At 34.8% G+C, this 16,593-nt stretch overlaps 1 protein-coding gene across 2 annotated transcripts; it reads left to right on the top strand.

Annotated features, from left to right (window-relative positions):
- The first annotated feature begins 8,931 nt into the window (after positions 1 to 8,931).
- On the top strand, positions 8,932 to 16,352 carry LOC115960384 (nitrate regulatory gene2 protein-like). 2 transcript variants are annotated; one of them, XM_031079260.1, is made up of 6 exons: positions 8,932 to 9,268; positions 9,494 to 11,069; positions 12,232 to 12,446; positions 14,120 to 14,343; positions 15,002 to 15,114; positions 15,286 to 16,352. In XM_031079260.1, the coding sequence occupies exons 2-6, from the start codon at positions 9,566 to 9,568 to the stop codon at positions 15,795 to 15,797; spliced, it is 2,568 nt and encodes an 855-aa protein (XP_030935120.1). In that variant the 5' UTR covers positions 8,932 to 9,268; positions 9,494 to 9,565; the 3' UTR covers positions 15,798 to 16,352. The 2 variants fall into 2 exon arrangements, with proteins under 2 accessions (XP_030935120.1, XP_030935119.1); XM_031079259.1 differs by having other exon boundaries at positions 8,933 to 9,268; positions 15,002 to 16,352.
- The last annotated feature ends 241 nt before the right edge of the window (positions 16,353 to 16,593 follow it).

The following is a 16,593-nucleotide window of genomic DNA, read 5'->3' on the forward strand; positions in this document are numbered from 1 at the left end:
TCAAATATTTAGAAAGGATATACTTTATGTTAAAATAAAATTTTTATCTTATAAAAGAAAAAAGAAAAAAAAAAAATCATACATCGTGTGTGTCACTATCTCACTTGAGCACAACTGCAGAAGCGGGGTCATTGTAATAAATGGGTTGTGTGCAATGCGCATGCAGGGTGATGATGATCACAAGATTCACAATATTTCACAACCTCACAATTGCACTGTTCAGGTCTTTATTGGACAGTAGAGTGTAGAGTAGGCCTTTCTCTTATCAGAATTCTGCCTAAACTGTCTAAAGTCAAAAGTAGGTCCCTTCTCTCATTATCATTAATACCACTTTCTTCATCGATCTACGTCATTTACCACATAAAGTTCTGCTACTTTGCACTTGCAGCCCAGAGTTGTAACTTTTTTTTACGGCACACTCACTCATCAGGACACCCCCCCCCCCCGGGGGCCGCGTGCGTGGCTCTAGTCTGACAGACCCTTTTTTTTCTTCTTTTCAGAGTCAAGAGTACTAGCATGGGGCTCAAAGTCACGGCTAAAAATGACCACCTTTGTTTGGTTCATGCGTGCAGGCAGAACCCATAAAATCTACAGCTACACAACATATTTGTTTGCTCTAACTTTTTCAGAAGTACTCAAAAAAATTTAGTATTGACAAAATAAAATATATTAAGGGCAGAAAAAAAAAATAAAAATGTGAGTTAATGTGGGAGTGACAAACACTTAATTATAATCTTGTGAATTTGTTTGTCGTAATACTAATATAGTAGAACTCTTATGATTCTAATGCAACAGATTATAAATGGTAGATCAATATAAAAATAATATGCAATCAATTATAATTTAGATATATAGTCGTAGAAAATAATACAGTAAATATTGTGATCCAAATTAGAGATGGAACAACGTTTGGATTGAGGAGCCATGGACTCTCCAAATTTTAAAATTTTTTTGACTTTTGTATGTATATAAACAAAAATTTTAAGCTATGGTCCCAAAATTTATACACATGGCCCCCTCTCCAAAAAAAAAAAAAAAGAAAATTACAAATTGACCCATGGAAGCCAAATGGAAAAAATATCTGACCTACCTTTTTACCCAGTTGTCCCAAAAATAACTCAAAAAAATCAATTAAACAAATCACAAATCTAGATAACAAGAATACCCCTTAGGCAATATAGTAGATCAAGCTCTTCCTTCTCTAATCTGACCTCTCTATTCTCTGAAATCTTTCCTCAGTCCCCTGTCTCTACTCTTTCTAAGATTTGTTGTGTGAACCTGTGAGGCAGATCACTTTGGGTAGAGGGGTTTGTGGCATGTGTTTGCTATAGAGCTAGATGGAGTATATATGTGTAAAATTTTGGTTCAAAAGATAAGTAACTAATAATAAAAGGTGTACTCATCCCAAAAAAAAGAAGGTGTAAGCCATGTCTAAATAACACAGGAAGAGTACTCATTCTACTATTTATTTAATTAATTTTGAGATACTTCATTATTTCCTTATCTTATAAATCCATTGTTCCAAAAATTAGACCCAAACAAAACCAAATAAACATTGATTTTTACATCAGATAAAATCTTATGACTCTTTAAGTCAAGAAATTATTTGAATGTTATATACATGTAAAATAAATTCTTATAATTTATATAACTTTTATATAATTTGTAGATAGTGGGAAAGTCAACTACAATGTTTGATTTTTTTGAAAGAAAATACAAATAAATTAGAAGTCATTACTGATATCCTATTTTCTGAAAATCATGAACAACATTTTGAAGAATCGCTATTGATGAAATAAGTCTCGGTTCATTGCAACATGATCATAGATTCCATCCATAAATATGGGATTAAGATGTTAATGGACATTATGAAATTCAACAAACTTATATTAAGCTTCCCCCCCCCCCCCCCCCCCCCCCTCCCAACTTTGAATCCTAGTTCCGTCCTTGGTTCAAATAACTAGATTAGAATCTCAACTCCTCCATCCCACTATCTCCTTACCAAAACAAGAGAAAACATTATGCATGGATTTGGCTTATATGTTATGTTCCAGAATATTAAGGCCCCATTTGGTAGAACATTTTAGCAATATGTTTTCAGTTTTTAAACAACATTACATGTATTTTCACACACTTTTTCACCCACACGTATTTCAAAAAAATACAAACAACATTACTCAAACTCCTCCATCAAATGGGCCATAAATCTGACATAATTTGGCAAGTGTCCAAAATTAGTCAAATACTCTTTATGGTGTATGTGTAGCATGTTTTTGAAACTTGCACTATTCGAAGAACCGAAAAATAAAGAAGTTTAAGGTTTTTAAGGTCGGATCGAGATTTAACTGAGGACAAACTGTATGTGTCATTTGATACTTAAATTGTCTTTATATTTATTAGTTTTTCATTTCTAACCAACAAGATGTGTGTGGCTCAATAGTTTGCACGTTGAACATGTTATCTCTAAAGTAAAACAAATTCTCTTTAAAATAAAAGTGGTTCAGCTACTTATAATTAAAAAGCCAATCAACTACTATAAAATTCAACATTAATAAATGCTATAGGACACTCATTAACCGAAACTAAACTCATAAAGTGTCATACCCAAAATCCAAACAATAAACAACCCTATACCCACAACCTTCCTTCAACATGATAAAATCTTTTAAGGTGTATAGTCCATATTTCCCAAATACCAATTACTAATAAATTAAGAGGTAAAGTATTGAACTTGAAAATGATTCTAATTTTCGAATTCCAAGGGAAAATTACACAATCAGATCAAATACCCATAAGCATAACACTTAATTAGGGTGCCAAGGTCAAGTCTAAAGCAGTAAGCAAATGAAGTGAAACAATCCCAATCAACCCAAGTTCAAAATGGAGGGAGTCAATCCCACTACCCACTTTGGAAAATGCTAGTTGTTCAAACTTCAAAGTAAATAGGGCAGTAAACAAGCGAATCGAGCTACGTATTATTTATTTATTTATTTTGCTAAACATCGTTCTAAGTATTAAGAGTTTAGAAATATTATTCATTTAATTTTATTTTAAATATGATCCAAGCTTGTGCTCATTACCAAATATTATTACATGTTCAAGCTTTATTCATTTTTTTGTCGGATAAGCTCGAGTTTATTCACAAGTTAATGGATTGATTAATTTATTATTTTCTCATATAGTAACATCATGACCAACTATTTTATCCATTCATAAATCTTTGGTGATTGTAGTTGAAAATTTATTATTTTGGTTAATTATTTTTGTAGGGACACAATTTTTAACGACCCAAGGATGACATTGGACTCGTATATAAAGGGCCCGAATAATATGATTTGTAGAGAGTGGGTTTGGAAAGGCTGGACCTTGGTCGTTGGGCAACGGTTTAGTCAAGATTTTCATGAAAGCCCATTCAAAGGTGGATTTGGCCTATAGGGCTAAGCCTTACACGGATGGGGTTTGAAAGGTTTATCTCCTCGGACTAAGTCCGAGGAGCGTCTCCTCTTCGCCATTCTTTTTTTTTTTTTATGGGTCTCCCCTCTCTTTTCTCAGCTCTCTCTCCCTTTTATACTAGTATTTCCTTCCCATTCTTCATCTACGTGTCCGTTTCTCCTTGTTCGGGGTGGTTACTTGTCTTATCAATCCTTACGTCAGAGTGGTTGGGAAAAGCTGGACAGCATGGTATGAGTATGGGTTTGTCAGGCGATGGGCTCCACATTAAGGCGTTGGCAGCTTTCTCCCTTGTGCTGCTCTTGTACTGAATTTGTCCTTTTCTTCAGGCTTTTTTGTGAGATGTTGGGCGTAAAGTCGTCCTCGGCCACATCCTTGGACCTTCAAGGAGCTTTCATTGCGCGTTCTTAGCTGTAGGGCTCCTCGGTCTGGGCTTTGGGCTTTTAATATAAAGTGGGCTGAGACCTCAGATTTCGGGCCCCACAATTTTCTTTTAAGAATTTATAAAAAAATTTATTTACCAACTTTTTATTATAAAAAATTATATATAATTTTTACTATGATTTTACTATTCATATTATCAATAACATACAAATAATAATTTGATATCGTATGAATGTATTTTCAAATTTACACAATATAATATAATCTCAAGTCTCTGTGAAGTATATTTTTAGACAATAATACATAAAAAAATGTTACATTATATAAACTTAAATCAAGATCAAGTCTCGTGTTCACAAGTATTATCATAAACACATTATTATATCTAAGCTTGACTTGTTTAATAGTAAAGCCTAAAGTACTTGGGCTTGAGCTTAAGTTGCTTATGAACTACTCTGCTCATTTATAGCCTTAATAGCAAGAAGAAATTCAAAGACACAAACCCACAAGAAAGGGAAACCAAACCAAAAATGAGTAATTCATTTATTCACTCAATGATTATACAATAGAATAGAGAAAAAAAATGAGATGATGAAGGAGAGAGAGATAGGACTATTTGTATCACCACGCACAAACACTTCTAAGGATATGAAGTTTTCTATATAAGATTAGGAAATTATACACTATTCAAATAATCAATTCACAAATCGGAATTGGGCTTAGAATGAGCGAGATGTTGTAAGCTTGCAGGGAAATTGCTCAAACACTAAGTTTGAAATTTTTTTACTAGATAGTGTCACAAAGTTTGACTTTAATTAGACCATAGTCAAATTAGGTTAAATTACATCGAATTAACATGAACTGGATCAACACCATTATAAACAGTATATGGAAAAAGTTTTAATTGGATGAGTTTCAAGTAAATAAATTAAAAAGGAGTCACTTGACCTCATAAACACATGAAAAAGGAAAATTTTGATCAAAACTAGTTTAGGTTGCTACATTTCCGTGCTTGTAACTTTTAATATCACTAGGATGGTTCAAGCATAGGCTTAATACTGTTAAAAAAAATTAGCATTGTAAACTTTCCAGTTACACCTAATTTGAGCCGAACTTAATTGAGTCATTGAAATTTCATATCAAAATTTTCTTATCAACTAATTAACTAACTTCCCGAGGCTGTAACATTTTGTTTCCTTGGGCCAACAATTGTATGCGTAGCTTGGTAATGGAGCTTATGGAGCTGAACTTTAGCTTGCTAAACCAATAAACCACACTTTGATCAAGCCCTTAATCATGTTTGGAAAAGCTCTATACATATAATCTATTCAAAATGCCTTACTGCTTAATTTTATAGTCCGTTTGGATTGAAAGAGAGGGAGAGGGAGAGGGAAGGGGAGTAGAGTAGAGTAGAGTAAATTAAGTGGAATTAGCCAAAAATTAGTTTATTTTCAGCCAATTTTATTTTCCTCCCTTCCACTCCCCCTCCCTCCCCTCTCAATCCAAACAAGCCCTTAATTTTCCAAGTGGCCGAATGGGTCTTTCATATGGTTGACCCAATAATATTTTTGACAAATTAATTAATCACATTAAATTGTTTTCTTTATTTCCTAATTGTGAGAAGATTGGATTAGTTCTCCTTGTATTATATTTTTGATTTTCTAGTGGTTTATTTGTACGTGTTATAACTTATAATACAATTTTCTTAGATGCTAAGATTTGGTCCCACAATACAATACGTTAATAAACTTTATGCATGACAGCAATCAATTTACACTAACACGAGTAAAAGGATTTGAAAAAGGAAAAAGAGAGAGTAGAAAACAAAAGTTCAATCAAAACAAAAGAAAGGAAAGTAAAAGTAGTAGTAGTAGTAGTAGAAGAATAAGAATAAGAAGAAGAAGAAGAAGAAGAAGAAGGAAAAGGCTCCCCCTTAAAGAATAAAGATCACAAGGCCGGGGTCAAATTTAACTTTGTACCACCTACCTAGTAAAGCAGGTATTGGTTGGTTAGAATCAGGCCAACGCATTACGAATTATGAAGCTACAAAAATGAGGCACTCATTGGATACAACAAGCTGCGAAGCACTATTACGTATACGTCATGCATGGGGGGCTTCTCATCAAACCTATACTTAACAACTAATAACTATTTAACTATCTTAATTTTGTACACGTCCCTTTACACAAACAACTACCCCTTTTTCCTAACCTCTATTGCCTTATAAAAATATTCACATCAATTGCAACCAATTTTATACCCATTTTTTTAACAATTTATTGTGATTGACATCTCTGAGTGATGAAAAAAAGTGATGAGCTTATATAAAATTGATAAATAATTAATCATAATTTACTATATAAAATAATTGTGAAAATGAGTATATGATAACTCATTGTATTACACTCAACCCATATTTTTTGCTCTCTTGAGTCAAAAGAAATTGCACATGCATATATAACTGTGATAAACTAATGCAATAATGTACTTTGTTTTGTATACTTCTGTTATGCGAGATTTACCAAAGTGCCCACGGAAGGAGTTGTTGTGATGGTGGTGTTAAGTTAAATTAATCAGCGTGCGTGTGTTTTACTCTTCCCAATCCCAGCTTTGAGCATGTTATGGGGGAGAAAACTAATTAGGGGTCATCATAATAACGACATTCTGCTTACCAAACAATATGCAAGTTCACATCAAAAAAAGAATTTATAAAAAAAAAAAAAAAAAAAAAAAAAGTTGAGTTCTATCATGTTTCAAGAGCACCACCAACACTAGTCTCAAAAGGCAAAAAAGAAAAGAAAAGAAAAGAAAAAGGTGAGTCCTTCTTTATTTTAATTAGGACGAAGGAAATTAAATAAGACACAAAACTAAAATAGGGAGATGATTTATCTTATCTTTTTTTTTTGGGGGGGGGGGGGGGGGGTGTATAATGTGGAAATTTAATCAACAGGATTACAGCTATAAACTTAGTCTCTTCTCTTGGAGTCTTCATGCTGCTAGCATTTCCACATGTGAGAGAGAGAGAGGATTTATAAAAATAAAAAAAAAATTAGAAGTTTAGATTTCCAAATAAAATATACATAGTTCCCTTTCAAGAATTAAGTTAATCCAACAAAATAGTTACCAACTAACACACACCTAAACCAACCCCCACCCCCTCCTAGAAAATTATCAGTTAAGAAATACCTAAACTTAATAGATGGATTCTTAATTTAAAACATTAATCGCCTTAAGTAGGGTTGCTAACTTGGCCACGGATCACCAGTACCTTGAGGTACCTTGTTCATCCACACGTCTCTTGGAAATTATTATTATTATTTTTTTAATTTTTGGAACAATCTTATTAATGATTTTGTTTAAATGCTTAATTATTGGGATTGGAAAATATATTTCTTTTAATTTTCTTTAATTTTCCTACTTATATGGTTATATTACTATTCTCAATTATTCGAATCAAAGAAGAGAAAAATATAAAGAAGAGAAAAAAAAAATGAAGTTTAAATATATTTACATTTTTTTTGGGAGAAAATCTACATGTTTGGTTGTTGATATAGTAAATAAAAATAAAAATAAATTAAAATTTTTTTTCTTTGTAGTTTAGCGAATAAAACATTATATTGAGTATGTCGATAGAGTCAAATTAAAATATCTATTTTTCATGTTAATTTTTTTTTTTTTTTTTGCAAATTTTTATATTTCTTTATCATCGTCATAGTCATCAATTCATCATTTTGTTATGAAAGATAATTACATATATATATATATATATATATATATATATATAATATTTTGTTTTTGGAATTAGGTGCTAGGTAGGATATGACAACATAAATTTTGTTTATATAAGAGAATTTAGGGTACCCTCTTGCTTTCCTGGAAATAGAATGTGTAAGATTCTTAAGGTTCAAAAGAATATTGAGTTATATTTGCATAGATGTTTGCATAAATGATTAAGTTGAAATGCATTTAAAAAATAATTAGTGTCTTTTCTTTTATATATATATATATATATATATTTTAACATTGAATATATTCTAATTTTATTTTCACATATTAATTTAGTCTTGAATCTTTATATAAATCTCATTCTTAAATGGTGATTTTTTTTGTTGTTGTTCATTCTTTGGCCTCCTTTTAAATGAAAGATTAATTCCGTCATTGGTGATTGCCATGCCAGGTTGCTCTCTCTTTCTCTCTATAAACCAGCCCCTCTAATAGGAAAAAGTATTTCATGAGACGGTTTTATGAAATTTCTCTTTTATAACATGGATTAATTCTTAGATACTCCGAAATATGGAGAATGATGCTCTATTTTTTTACATTTATGATGGGGTCTACTCATTAAAATATGAGAGAAGGGAGTATTATTTTTCCATATTTCGAGAGTACCTAATAATTTTCTCATAATATATGGGATACATTTTTATGAGTCTCACACATATTGTGAGAGATAAATCTTATAAAATTGCCTCTCCTCATAAGATAATTTGTGATCAAGTTAGAAGTGAGGAGGGGCAAGTACCCAAGAAATGTGGTTTTAACTGTCATCCCTGTCTAAAACATTGGTATCTTGGTTTTAATTGTCATCCCTATCTATCTAAAACATTCTGAAAGTTAGTGTAAATAATCTTATCAAGCTATTAATGAAAAATAAATAAAAGAAGCACGCAATAACATGACAAATACATAAATTTTAAAATTAAATAATAACATACTCCTATAAGAATTAGGGGATCGTTAATTATTGATTGCCCAATATTAAAAAAATTCTCTTTTACGACAATTGAGGTCGTAATTATTATTACTATTATTATTTTGACAAAATGTCGTAATTATAGAATGAGAAAAACGGTGAAATTTTGAGGCAGCGGGGTGGTAATAATAATATAAAGACAAAGTTGACTCGCAAAAGTGTCAATTAACTTTACGAGTTTACGGCGAACGAAAACAAAAAACAAAATCGGTGGAAGGGGCCTGAGTTGAAAAAAGAGGAACAGTGACGACAAAAGCGCGTTACCAGTGGCAGGTTCCACGACCCTTCTTTTTTACCACTACTAGTAAATAGTACTACTAAAATTCTTCTCCTTCTTCTTTCTCTGTTCTTTATTCTTTCGCTGCTTCTAAATACTACTTTTTTTTTTCTCTCTCTCTCTCTGAAACAAATTTTGAAAAAGACAGAGACAGAGTCAGAGGCACAATACAAATCCCTAAAAACATTACAAATCTCCAGGTCTTTTTTAATTACTAACTACTATTCCGAACCCATTAATTAATAAAATAATAACTAAATTCCAAAAAAGAAACAGAACTCATATATCTCAGTCTCAGAGTCTCTCAGATTCATCAATTTCAATTTCAAAAAAACAATACACGATTTGCTCTCTGATTCCCTCGGCGCATGGACGGTTCTTATTCATCTCCATCGATCTCAACGGTCAGATTTCCTCCTCCCCTCTCTCTCTCACTTATTCTCATGCACCACTCTCTCTCTCTTCATCAATTACACCACAAAAAAATTAATTACTCACTGCACACATGGATATCAGCACCATCATCATCTTTGTTCTGCTCAACTCTACTTGCTAGGGTTTATATTTAGTACTATAATTTTAATTTATTCCTTAAAAGCAATTTGGTTACAATGCCTTTGTGCAAACAGGGCTGGGCATTATGAGTTGTAATCGCAACAACAAACTCGACTCGTCGTTGTCGTCTCCGCGTTTTAATTACCATGGGCTGCGGACCCTCCAAGGTTGACGACCTGCCGTTGGTCACTCTCTGCAAGGAACGGAGGGACTTCATCAAAACGGCGTCGCATCACCGCTATGCCCTCGCGGCTTCGCACGTGGCCTACTTCCAGTCACTCAAGAACATCGGCGACGCCTTGCGTCAATTCGTCGACGAAGAGCTCGTCATCGGCACCGACTCTCCCGGTTCTCCCGTCCTCACATTGCCCTCCGACCAAGGCAAGAAGAAAAAGTCCAAAAAACTAAACGACTCGTCGTCGACTTCGATTTCTCTCAGCCACAGTCCCAAAGACGACGACGACGACGACGACGACGACATTGACATTGACATTCACGATTCGCATTTACACTTATCGTCGGATTCGGATCAGGATTCCGGGTCGGGTCATATCCACATTCACGATCACACTAGCCCAGAAGAAGAACAAGAACAACAGCAGCAACCTGGTTTTTATTACTCACCTCCTCCCACGAATTATTGGGCTCCGCCTGAAGATTATCAGTACCCGTATCCTGCTGCTGCTCCGAATTGGGGTCCGACCGGGTCGACTTCTTATGCGTATTACATGAAAAGCTCTGCCCCGCAAGTACAGTCTGTGGTGATGGAGGACCCGGAGAGATACCCGGTGTCAAATGGGCAATTTTCCGATTCGGGTTACGGGTATTCGGGTTACGGGAATAATGGGTTTTTCGGGTTTTCGATGGGTGGTTCGCCGGCGAATGATCCTCGGAATAATCGGGATCAGCAACCGAGTAAGCCGGCTCCTCCGCCTTCGCCGCCGAGGGTTTCCACTTGGGATTTTCTCAACGTGTTTGATAGTTATGATAATAGTGGTTACCCGGCTTATTATCCACAGGCCCGGTTCGGATTCGGGTCGTCCACGAGTAGTCCGGACTCGAAGGAAGTGAGGGCAAGAGAGGGGATTCCTGATTTGGAAGATGAAATGGAGCCAGAAGTAGTTAAGGAAGTTCATAAGGAGAGGAAGAAGATGAAAGAGGAAGTTAATATGAATAATAGGAATGTGAATTTGAACAATAAGAATAATAGGAATAAGAATAGGAATGTGAATGTGAATGCTGGTGAAGGAACTTCAAGGGGTGTGCCATTGCCATCACATGTTGGTTCAGGAAGCTCAAGCACAATACCATTACATAGTAGTGGTGATAGTTCACTACACTCGAGCTCGGCCCAAGGAAAAGATGTAAAGAGTAGTAGTCCTGACACAATCGTGTCGATATCATCCGAACCCGAGTCTTCGGTAAAGAAAGGAGTGAGATTTGGTGTTGATGAAGCGTCCCCAATAGATGCAGGGTCTTCCAAGATAAGTAGCTTGACCACATTGTCGAACCATGGCTCGAGGGACCTTCGGGAAGTTGTGAGGGAAATCAGGGATGAATTTGAGACTGCCTCTAGTTATGGGAAAGAGGTTGCCCTGTTGCTTGAGGCGGGCAAGCTGCCTTACCAGACTAAAGGCACTGCACTTAAAGGTATTCTAATAGCTTATCATATATTTCTTGATTGAGTGTTCAATAGTTTTGTGTGTGTAATTAGTAATTACATTCACTCTACAGCATTTTTGGTTTCTGTTGGTGGGAATGTCGTTTATAAGTTGCTCTTCAAATGCACTATGTTAGCTTTCAATATTTGTTGAGAGAGTTTATTTAGATGCTCTATTATACTAGTGATCACAAATTCAAGTAGGTTGGAAAAACTTTTTCGTCTCTGCACTGCACCTTGTGGTGCTGCACGGGCAAGATCATGTAAGTAGGTCAAAGAAAATGGCTCATTCTCCTGAGTAGAAATAATGTAAATCGAAATTTTGTAAAAAAAAAAAAAAAATCCACATGTTTGGTATTTGGCTCCAAAATATTTGAAACACCTTCCTAAAAGCTATTTACATAGAGTAGTTGCTTATGTTTGTTGCATTTTATTTTTAATTCAATTTCTGGTACAGTATTGCTAATGGTTTAGCCGCTTATAAATTAAATAATCTTCTTAATTTTACTAACACTAGAGCCTTGGCCCAGACTATCATTTAGTTGAGACTGGTTTGCCATTTTTGACCCAGTTCTACACACCAGTTCATCTAAATTAAATTTGATAGCAGTAGGGGCTTAAGATGAATGAGTCACTGGAGGATTTTAATTGCAAATCAATTTGGGAAGCAGATTGAATCATTCACTATATCAAGTAGAATAAGATTAGACATGCACAATTGACCAAAATACATTCGTCTGCTGAGCACTGAATATATTCGATGAAAACATCATTTGTATGGGTCTTCTTCCTGTTTTCCTGACCCCATAATATAGGTGGATTGTCGTGTAAGCAACTATCTAAATCTTTTTTTTTTTTTTAAATGAAAGGAAATAAGATAAGGTTTTTCAGATTATAATTCCCTGACAATGAGATTTTCATCAAGAGTACTCATTTATAAGATGCGGGAAGACAAGACCGCCACTGTACAACATTCTCACATAAGTTGAATCATTAAGCATGAATGTTATGTGAATATTAGTATTTTTTAGGAAGTCAATACCATATTTGTTTCATGGTTTTTGTGGGCTAATGCCTATCATATTCAAAGTTTGAGTTCTCTTGGGTGATGAGGTTTAATTGTTAGCTCCTGAAACTTGTGTCTTTATGCAGTGATCTTTTCTAGGATCTGCTATCTGGTAGCACCATCCATGTTTTCTTCACAACCTCCGACCAGATCATCAGTAAGAATATCTAAAAGGACTATGAAAATGGCGAAAGCATACTTTGGGGAATCTGTGAAGGACTTCAACATGAAGCCTGGAAACCTTTCATCAACTTTGGATAAACTTTATGCCTGGGAGAAGAAGCTATATAAGGAAGTTAAGGTATGGGTGCATTAAAATATACATTGAGGCTTTCACCTGTTAAAAGTCTGTAGAACAGTTTGCTTTTTGGAGACCTTGTGTATCCTAGTTGTTTGAAGGTGGATATATCAAATTCTGATATTTTTACTTCCTTCCACTATCTTCTCTTTATTATTCAATTTAGTTAAGGATGGTGGGTTAATTTAGGCTTTGAGATTGGGTTTTATTCCTTTATAGATGCATTCCTATAGCACTTGTAGAAGGAATTTCAAGTTCATGCACATGACCACATGCACACACACACAAAATACACTGATAGTATGATGGGCTTTTGTGATGTTTAAATTTCTTGAGCAATTCATGAGATTTTCAATATTTTGATACTATTCTTAAGCCGCTATGCATTGAAACAGTCCCCTTCTTCCTTTTTTATTTATTTTAATAATAAGTAAAGAATGCAAACATTCCTCTCAAATGGTAATACTTTTAAAGGAAATTGTATCTGGTACAAATATCTCTTCTACCCCAATAAGAGTCCACAATATCAGAGATTCAGGGATGATGCCAAATGCTTCTTGATCGTTACCGCATAGGTTCATTAGCAACCTTTACTGGCATTGATCTAAAATGATGAAGTCTATCATTCAAAATTTTCTTAACTGATCTTTATCAGTTTTCATGGTTTGTTAATCATCTACTCTACCTTGTGAAATTTGTTCTCTCATTCTCTAACTCAGACACAAGCGCACAAAAAGCCCACTCAGACACTACCTATTCCACCTAGCCCTTTCCTGCCCTTATGTATGTATGTATGTATGTAGTTATTATGTGGTACTGGTCATTGGTTTCAAAATTTGAAATCATCAATTTGTTTCTTTAGCTCATTTTCACGTCTTTTCTTTGTTTTTTTAATAGCACCATTTGTTCATGTTGCACTTGAGCGTGATTTTGATTACACACTGAAGAAGATATTGTTCTGAGTTTAGGATTTTTCACGCATGTTTATGTGTGTTGCTAAGCTTAAAAACAGTCTGGCCACAATGGTTAGGGAAACTTCTTCAATTTCCTGGCAAATGTATATTTTTCACATACTCACTCTGTCTTGAGTGGCTCAATCTGCATTTTTCCCTGTCCCACAATGATTAATTTCTCACATTACCCTTTGTTATATATGAATATATGTGCCTCAATCTGTGTGTTGATTGCTTCTAAAAGGATTTAAATGTTAGTTTTTCCTTAAAAGTTGTGCATTTGGAAACTGAGCCACTCATTATGGAACAGGAGTATTTGTTCTGGGTTGTTCCTTTTCAGAGTTCATATTCATGTTCTTTTGTAGAGCTTTTTGGATGTATGACTCAAAAAATCCTACACTAGATTTTATATCAATGCATTTGTACAACAACATTTTTGGGTAAACGTATGTCATATTTGCGTTCAAGTGATTGTTTCTCACTGGTTTAGAATAGTTTAAAATCTATTCCAGATCTGAGGATATTATAATTATGTAATGTCAAGTAAGTCCTTTTAAAAAAAAAAAAAAAAAAAAAAAAAAAAAAACTGAGAGATGTCAAGTATGACCTGGACATTTCAAGGCTTCAATGATTCTTTAATTTATATTAAGGATCCATGCACTTTAAATATTTGTTCTTGCTCTATAACTTTATAACATGTTTTATTATTTGCTCTAATTCTAGGATGAAGAAAGGCTGCGGGTCACTTACGAAAAAAAGTGCAAGAGACTAAAATTTCTAGATGACCGAGGAGCAGAGACCGGTAAGATTGATGCTGCTCAGGCTTCAATAAGAAAGTTGCTGACAAAAATCAATGTTTGTATAAGAGCTGTTGATGCTATCTCAACCAGAATAAATAAGTTGAGAGATGAAGAACTCCAGCCCCAACTCACTCAATTGATTCATGGGTATGAAATTGCTTTCCCTTTTGGTCTAGTTAATGGTTATCATTTTGGTGCTTGGTTAGTACTTCTTGCATGGATACACAATAATGGAAAAGTTGTGAAAGGGTATTCCTATACATGTCTGGCCTGTGTGCATATCTTCAGAAGATAATCTTCTCACACTCATCTCCTTTTTTATTTCTTTTTCCTAAATTTTATAGAGAATATAGCTCAGAATGGTTTTTTGGAAATCTTACTTTTAAAAGGGGGGCTAAACTTGTTATACACTAATAGTTAGGGGTTTGTGGTGATTATCATACTGACAAAATGATCTTCCTATTTTTATTACATTCTAAAATGTTTTGTTTCCATACCCTGATGAAGTCTTGACTAACTGAAGTTTTTACTGAGATCTCATTTGAATATGTATTTACCTCTCACCAGCTGGGAATTGGTTGGTTATTTTTGAAAACTATTAATGACTTGCTGGTGAGTGGTGATGCATATGTCAAAGGCTTGCAAATCATTTACATGCCCTCGGTTTCTAGGTGGGGATTTTGTAGAAAAGATGGAAAGATTAAAAGATTATCCACTATTTTGTGGGAAGTGACAAGCAATTGAACTTTATTTGTATGCTACTTTGCTTTCATTTGATATGATTAGTAGCCTTTTTTATTTGCAGATTGATAAAAATGTGGAAGTCCATGCTTAAGTGCCACCAGAAACAGTTCCAAGCTATCATGGAGAGCAAAGTTCGCTCTCTTAAAGCGAACACAAGCTCCCGCAGAGATTCAGGTTTGAAAGCTACTCTTGAACTTGAAATGGAGCTTCTGAATTGGTGCTCCCGCTTTAACAATTGGATTAACACCCAGAAATCTTATGTCAAGTCCTTAAATGGGTGGCTTTTAAGGTGCCTTAACCAAGAACAAGAAGAAACACCTGATGGACCTGCCCCTTTTTCCCCAGGCCGAATTGGAGCTCCTCCAGTTTTCATAATTTGCAATGATTGGTACCAGGCAATGGAAGGAATTTCAGAAAGAAAAGTGGCAAATTCCATGCATGGATTTGCCGTAAGCTTACGCCAGTTATGGGAAAGGCAAAATGAGGAGCAACGCCAGAAGATTGAAGCAGAATTTCTCTCAAAAGATTTTGAGAAACAGCTTAGAACCTTACGCATGGAGACAGGGAAGATGGAGCTTGACCATGACACAGTGTCGGATAAAACTGCTGTGTCAAAGGTTCCTTCCGAAAGTGGCATTTCACCTTTGGATGATTTAAAGGTGGATTTGGATTCGATGAGGAAAAGACTTTATGAAGAGAGAGCCAAGCATAAGGAAACCGTTAGATGGGTTCACGATGCAGCTTCTACTAGTGTAAAAACAGGTTTGGTTCCAATTTTTGAGGCTTTGGAGAATTTCACTTCGGAGGCTTTGAAAGCTCATGAGCAGGTCAGACTTCCAAATGCTGGTGGTTCTTAAGGCAATGTGTACCTCTATGTATTGCCTTCAGACAGAGAAGTTGGGTCCTAATTGGAAGTGAGTCCGGCCTCTTTATGTACAGTTGTTGCCATGAAATCATGCACGTTTAGAATGGTTAGGTTGTCACAGAGAGAGAGAGAGAGAGAGAGAGAGAGAGAGAGAGAGAGAGAGGTGTTATACAACTGAACGTTAGGCACAGTAGGAAGCAACTTTGAGAACATGCTGAAAAGTGGGGGCTTGTAGAATTGGTAACAATATGAAATGGTTGGTAGAAAAAAAGTTTGTGTGGTGGATCCTTGGAAATGCTTCGAACATGTTACTCATGTTGAATTTTGGTTCTGCAATAACCCCTAAATAGATAGGTAGGAATTTTGTACAGAAATTTATTTATTGGTTGATTGGTTATCGGTGGCTGTATTGATTGTTTTTGGAATGTCTAGGAGGAGGTTATCAATTAGGTTTACTGGATAAAAGTATTGAATGATCTGTCTCGTAATGAATATAATCTCATTTTGAATTATCTATCTTATAATGAAATGGAAGTCTGTTTTCTCATTACCAATTGATTACCATGTTTCTTCTACTTTGCTGGCTGATCCTCATTTTTCTTTGGGGAAATTTCTAGGTCATTATTAAAATTTAGTTGATTGTTCTGCCCCAAATCTTGGGGCATCTGGTTCTGTTTTAGTGTTTTGGCTGTCAAAAATTCATGGTTTTAGTTTGGTGGTGGGATTTAAAAAAAATAAAAAATTTAATTAATTTTTTTTGAGTTCAAGCGGTAGATGATCTTGATATA

Source organism: Quercus lobata, chromosome 9 (assembly GCF_001633185.2).
Source record: "Quercus lobata isolate SW786 chromosome 9, ValleyOak3.0 Primary Assembly, whole genome shotgun sequence".
Classification (NCBI taxonomy): Eukaryota; Viridiplantae; Streptophyta; class Magnoliopsida; order Fagales; family Fagaceae; genus Quercus; species Quercus lobata.

What these genes read in the sequence shown, in the direction of transcription:
- LOC115960384 (XM_031079259.1), top strand. Translation starts at nt 9,566, where the DNA reads ATGGGCTGCGGACCCTCCAAGGTTGACGACCTGCCGTTGGTCACTCTC. An exon ending in TAAAGGCACTGCACTTAAAG is followed by an intron (nt 11,070 to 12,231) that starts GTATTCTAATAG and finishes GTCTTTATGCAG; the next exon opens with TGATCTTTTCTAGGATCTGC. An exon ending in CTCACTCAATTGATTCATGG is followed by an intron (nt 14,344 to 15,001) that starts GTATGAAATTGC and finishes TTTTATTTGCAG; the next exon opens with ATTGATAAAAATGTGGAAGT.